General features: G+C 41.9%; 1 protein-coding gene across 15 annotated transcripts in view; it reads left to right on the top strand.

Annotated features, from left to right (window-relative positions):
* Nucleotides 1-251: 251 nt before the first annotated feature.
* PECAM1 (platelet and endothelial cell adhesion molecule 1) overlaps nucleotides 252-6,000 on the top strand; it is a 73,849-nt gene continuing 68,100 nt past the window's right edge. For 9 of the 15 annotated variants that reach the window (XM_075903905.1, XM_075903903.1, XM_075903898.1 and 6 more), the window contains exons 1-2: nucleotides 253-582; nucleotides 759-785. In XM_075903905.1, the coding sequence (XP_075760020.1) occupies nucleotides 549-582; nucleotides 759-785 (61 nt within the window). In that variant the 5' untranslated portion in view covers nucleotides 253-548. Of the gene's footprint in view, nucleotides 583-758; nucleotides 786-6,000 lie in introns of all 15 variants that reach the window. The other 6 variants (XM_075903909.1, XM_075903904.1, XM_075903910.1 and 3 more) reach the window with 2 other exon arrangements.

The raw sequence follows: 6,000 nt of genomic DNA, 5'->3' as shown, positions 1-6,000 counted from the left end.
CATCGACTCTGTCATGAAGTGAATCTACAAACCTGTTGGGCTCTGGCCCTGTGTGTTGACAGAAGGGTTTTCAGTACTAAGCAGAATTTATTGAGAATCCAGTGAGATCAAATAGGAAATGAAATTCTGATTTTAAACGGGTAAACATGATTTAAAAACATAGGCATGAGCAGGCATCTCAGGATAAATGTCACTGGGACTACTTGTTTTTTTTCATACACCTTAAGAAACTAAACAAAGCAAATATGTTCAGTGGGTTCCTCAGGAAAAGACCAGTCACTTCCTGTGCAATAATCTGCCTGTTAGCAGCAGATAGATTCTCATTGTTTGCCATTTCCACTTTCCAGTAATGGGAATGATTACTTGACCAACACAAGCCATTTTCTGCTGAAGTTTTGGAAAAACCTACGGCTTTTCATAGCAAAGCTGCGTTAGTGGTTTCTCTCTAAGAATCAAAATTTCTGTGGAGTTTTAGGGCTGCGCGGCATAGCTACCAGAGTGGGTGGTCATTTTCTTCGGTAATTAGGTAACTGTTCTCCAATGACAAGATGTATCTCGCTGTGCTGGTGATTCTCTTATACTGTAAGTTCACTGTTTAAATATTGGCATGTTTAATGTTGTCCTCATATATATGTTTTGATTAGCTGGAAACAAACATTTTTCAGAATTCTCTGCCATGAAGAATTTCCATATTTTGCATTTTGTCCTTAAGCTCAGTCTTTAAGCTTTGAATATAACATTTCCTCTCATCTTTCCAGGTCCAAGTCTAAAAGCTCAAGACATTGGTGAGTTGTGACCCTTCTTCTAAAATTCTGGATATGCCAAAGATTTTGTTCTGTTCTGTTTTCAGTTACTGTAGTAGAGATCTACAGTAGTTACTCTGGATTTGCACGGGTTTAACTCAGAGCAGAATTTGACCCATGTAAAATGATTTAACGTGAAGTCTTTTTGTTTGTTTGTTTGTTTATAAAATGGCTCAAAAAAGGGGGGAAAAAAGAGTTTGGATCGCCAGTTAGAAACAGAATCACACCCAGAAATCTTAGGGTAAAATTTTGACTCCACTGAAGTCAATGGGGGCTTTGTGGGAGTATTTATCAAACAATATTCCATATTTCAATTATAAATGTTCAGTGTTTGTTATCTAACAGTATTAGTTATGTACAATATACAAAGTTTTCAAATATTTTCATAAGTGACAATGAGTCCTGTAGCACCTTATAGACTAACAGATGTATTGGAGCATCTAACAAAGTGGGTCTTTGCCCACGAAAGCTTATGCTCCAATACATCTGTTGGTCTATAAGGTGCTACAGGAATCCTTGTCGCTTTTGCAGATCCAGACTAACATGGCTACTACCCCTCTGATAAATATCTATATGTAGCCTTTAATCCGCACTGCACACTGTTTCAATCAGCAACCTGCTGCCAATATTTTTTCTTTCAGACCCGCCATTCACCCTTTCCCTGCAGTAAATCTCATTTGACAGGGTTCACAAGAGAAGGGAAGGAATGGGGAATCTCGTTCCTAGTGCTGTCATATTTTAACAAAGCTGCTGTCTTGTCCCCATAACACGGGAGGGAGGAGAGACCATTTGGTAGAGGTAAATTAAGGGCACTTGCTGGATGTATTTGCTCTTTGAACTTCAAAATATCCAGAGAGCACTGAAAGTTCAGCATGTGTCCTCTTGAAACTGGGTGAAGTAAGTTATAATTTTCTGTGTTATCCTCCTCTTTTTCCCCAATCTCCTTCCCTTATGCTGGGAAATGCCTGGTCCATGATATTACCCAGTCCAGTTGAATCCAAAACAGAATTGTTCAGATTTTCATGAGTGCCAGGAAAATGTTTTTTTTCTGGCTAGGAGAATTTACAAATAAACAAGAATAGAGCAGCTCCACCAGAGGCAGGGAAACCATCCCACTCCTTTCACTATGGTGGCTGAATGTGAGCAAGGGTTCCCATGAGCTTCATCTAACTAATCGGTAATTTAAATTCCAAGCGAACTGGGCATAGCCACCAGTCACAAGTGTTAGGGTGAGCAAAAGCAAACAAAGCCCATAAACTTATTTTCCTTGACTTGTTTATAGCTACATGAATAAGACTTACAGCGAATTATATATCATGTTTGAGATTATAAAGGAATAAACACTTTTTTATTAAACAAATACTTGGATGACCTTAAAAAGCCTGCTAGGATATTACTTTGCCATCTGTTGGAAAATTGTAACGATAATCCAGTGGGTCTGGAGGGAATTCTTCTTATTCAGTGTTCAGTGGTGAGAGTATATTTATTAATAGCAAAGATATTTACAGGGTCAGATTCTACTGTTCTTGTTCACCTTTCCTTTTAATGGGGACTTCTGCTTAAAAAAATCATACCCAATGGCCCAAAGGATTAGAATGAGATAGGGGCCTTGATTCAGCAAAGTACATAAGCATGTGCTTAACCTGAAATCTCTTGAAATACATGCTCAAGCGCTGTTGAAGTCAGAATTGATGAGAGTCAATCTTGATGTAATCCCAGTGAAGTCAGTAGAGTTACACCAAGGATGAAATTGGCCCACTGCCTGCAGGTATTATGTAGATTTCCCTGATTAATTGTAATTCTGACAATTGTCTCCTTGCTGCAATATTCTGGACCTCAATGGTTCCTACTCAGAGGTGTGCGTACAGTGATGGGGGATTTGGCTAGGCAAGGATTTCAGGATCAGACCTGCAACGTGCACAGTTTTAAAAGAAGTGTTTACTAGAACATTTTTGTCACACTGGAGTGCATTAGAGTTTAACAAAATAGCAGACCTAGTGTAAAACAGCTGACGAGCTGTGCAAAGTTTGCCTGATGGAGGTTGGTGGAACGGGGAAGCTGATTGAACTTGCAATCATGAGCTTGTCTCTCCTACTTGGGCCACCAGAAAACTGGGAGATTATGTAATAAACTGTAATTATTTCCACTGGGAAAAAAATGAAAAAGGAAAAAAATGGGAGAAAACGATCTTTGCAATTATGGGTTTGAACTGATCATTTGCTTTTCACCGAGCGAGACCTATATTTAAATAATGTGAGTGTTGTGACCTCAGCTAACAAAACGCCGGAAATGTGACACTTGACTATGCTGCTGCTTTACCTGGTGTGTGATAAAAGATGCAGTGATTGGAGACACAACTGAAGTGTTGGCCGTATTTTTCTGTCCTGCTGTTTGAGGCTGGCTTTTCAGGAAAGGGAAAATAAATAAAGCCTGATCTCCCAACTTTTGCTCCTGTGAGTAGTCCTTACCCTATAGGAGTGGTCCCACTAATTTCAGTGAGATGATTTTCATAGGTAAGGACAAGCAGTGAGAGTAAAGCTATAGAACCAGGCCCATAATTAGAGCTAGCTAAATGCAGAGTTTTATTTCTGTGTGTGTATTGTGGTTTAGGATTTTTTAACATAAATGCTGGATTCAGTATAAATTTTGAGGAAGCTTTTTCAGGCTCAAAAGCTTTGCATTTTGGGGAGATTGTGTGAAATTTGATACTTTTACTTTGTTCTCTCAGATGATGGTTATTCAGGGCTCCCATTCTGCAAACGTGTCTGCATTGAGTAACCTTACACATCTGAGCTGGCCAATTGAACTCAATGGGACTTCTCAAATGAAGTATTGAAGACAGTTCAATACTAAAAATGTCAGGTCAATCCAGCTACCTTATGAAAAGTCCATACCTCAAGTGACATAGTTAAGCCAACCTAATCCCAGGTGTAGACAACATTAGGTTGATGGAAGAATTCTTCCATTGACGTGGCTACCAACTCTTGGGGATGTGGATTAACTACAGCAACAGGAGACCCTGGTCGCAGGACTAGGCTCCAGAATCCCTCTCATTGCTGTTGTGTTTCCATGCTGAAGTGTAACAGCGGCGTAGCTCTCAAGTGTTGCAGCATTTCTAATGAAGATTCAGCCTTAGGCATATGTAAATGCATCATCCATGTTGTTCAAATTGTCCTGAGCTGTTGAACTTCTGTCTAAACACTGGACTCTACTTACCAAAGTTGGGAGAACTTATGGTTCTTATACAGAGATCTCAGCTTTGTTCCTGCATGTTTTGCTCCTACATATTCATGTAAAATAAGATTTTCTGAGTGACACAACTTTATGCTGTGAGATAGAGGGCCCTTGAATAAATCCTAGGATTTCTGCCACATTACTCGAGCAATCAATTTGCTCCAAGGCCTACAGGGTTAGATAGAGCAGCACATTGGACTGCTCTGCAATTTTCCATTTGCCCAGATAAGTAAAATGGCTGGCTTTTCCTTTGTTGCTGGGATTCTCTTGCTATCGGACTTGGAAACAATGAATCATGACAGATAAGCGGACCAGAACAAGTCAGCTGCAGACACATTTAGCTACCTCTGTCCTCCCTGTTCTAGTACATGCTTTTCTCATCACACCACAGAGAATGGAATTTCATTAAAGATGGGTCAAGCAAACTGGGTTTTCCTTTTGCAAAACCTCATTTGCTGGGGGTTTTGTTCTGCCAATCCCAATCCAGAGATGATGTTTGTAACCAATTTCCAGTCCATCCAAGACCCTCCAGTTCAAGTGTGTGTGTGTGTGTGTGTGTGTGTGTGTGTGTTTTTGAAGGGATGTACAAATGTGATTAAAAATGTCTAGTTTATCCCAATATCTAAAATTCAGTGACCTCAGGGAAGATTTTCCCATGGTCAAGTTCCTAGCTGTCTCTGGAAATTGGAGATGAGCCTAGGAAGGCTACCATGAGCTTCAGGAGGAAACAGCTGCTTTCTGGGGTGAAGAATTCCCTCTTCTCTTATCTTCCCCTCTTTTGCCTCTTCGAGGGAGTGGCATTTTAAGATAACACTATGGAAAGGGGGGGGGGGGGAATACAGGTGTTAAATACAGACGTTGGTTGCAAACAGCCTCTTCCTGCTCTTGTTTGAAATCAATAGTGAAATGTCCATGTAGCTCAACAGGGCGGACTAGTCTCTGAAGTATTTCATACAAACCCCTTACGGACCATGCCCCTAGCTTTTTAAGCAGCCACATTTCTTCTCCTGCTATTTCTTTTTCTCACTTCTTTTCTCTTCTCTCCTGTCTCTGCTTAGCACTTCCTACAGACTTCACGTTTGTTCTCCATCTGAGGTAAATTCATTCTAGAGCTGAGTGCCAGCACAAGTTTATGCATCATTTAAGTAGGACTTAAAGTGCGGGAGGGGAGTATCAAGAACTGCCCCACAAGCTGGATCCACCCTGCCAAGCCTTCGTATCCGGCCCACAGCCTGCCTTGCCAGGCCCCTCATATAGGCCACCTGCCTGAGAGTCCTGCTGGACTGCTGGCCAGGAGCTACCCTGGTAAATGCCTCCTGGCTGGAGCTTACATCTGGCACTTCATTCCCTCCCACATCCCAACTCTCTGCCCCATGTCACCACCCAAACTCTGTACCTCCCCTTCATCAGGTCATAACTGCCTCCCAGACTCTGCACCTACTTCTAAACTCCTCCCCCAGGCCAGAATCCTCTCCTGCGCCCAAACCCCCTCCCTGACCCTGCACCCCACTCCTGTGCTCCAGGTCACAACCCCCTCCTTCACTCCTACTCCCTCTCAGACCCAGTCCCCTACCCCAAGCTTCCTTCTGCACCCAACATTGTTCCAGACCCTGCATCCTCTCCATAGAAATGTGCAGCCTTTGACCACTTACCAATATCTTGAAGTGGGCCCCCAATCAAAAATTATTGCCTGCCCACCCCGTGACTTCAAGTGTGTATAGTGTGTGATGACTCTTTGCACACTAATCTCACCCAGTCTGGTCATCTTTAACTATAACTGAAGCAAAAGAGCATTCTCTTTAGTTATACATTATGAGAATCTTTGGCAAGCTAACTGCTCCTCATTTGAAAGGGAATTTCAAGCAGTCCCACCCAATGGCTATGTTAGAACGCTGAATTAACTCAGAGGATTCAGTTGACGGCCCAGCATGGATTGTATTTAGGCCACATGACTTTTCAGACG

This window comes from Pelodiscus sinensis, chromosome 20 (assembly GCF_049634645.1).
Source record: "Pelodiscus sinensis isolate JC-2024 chromosome 20, ASM4963464v1, whole genome shotgun sequence".
Classification (NCBI taxonomy): domain Eukaryota; kingdom Metazoa; phylum Chordata; order Testudines; family Trionychidae; genus Pelodiscus; species Pelodiscus sinensis.
The sequence above is the reverse complement of the archived record's forward strand: the minus strand, read 5'-3'. Positions and strand labels throughout refer to the sequence as shown.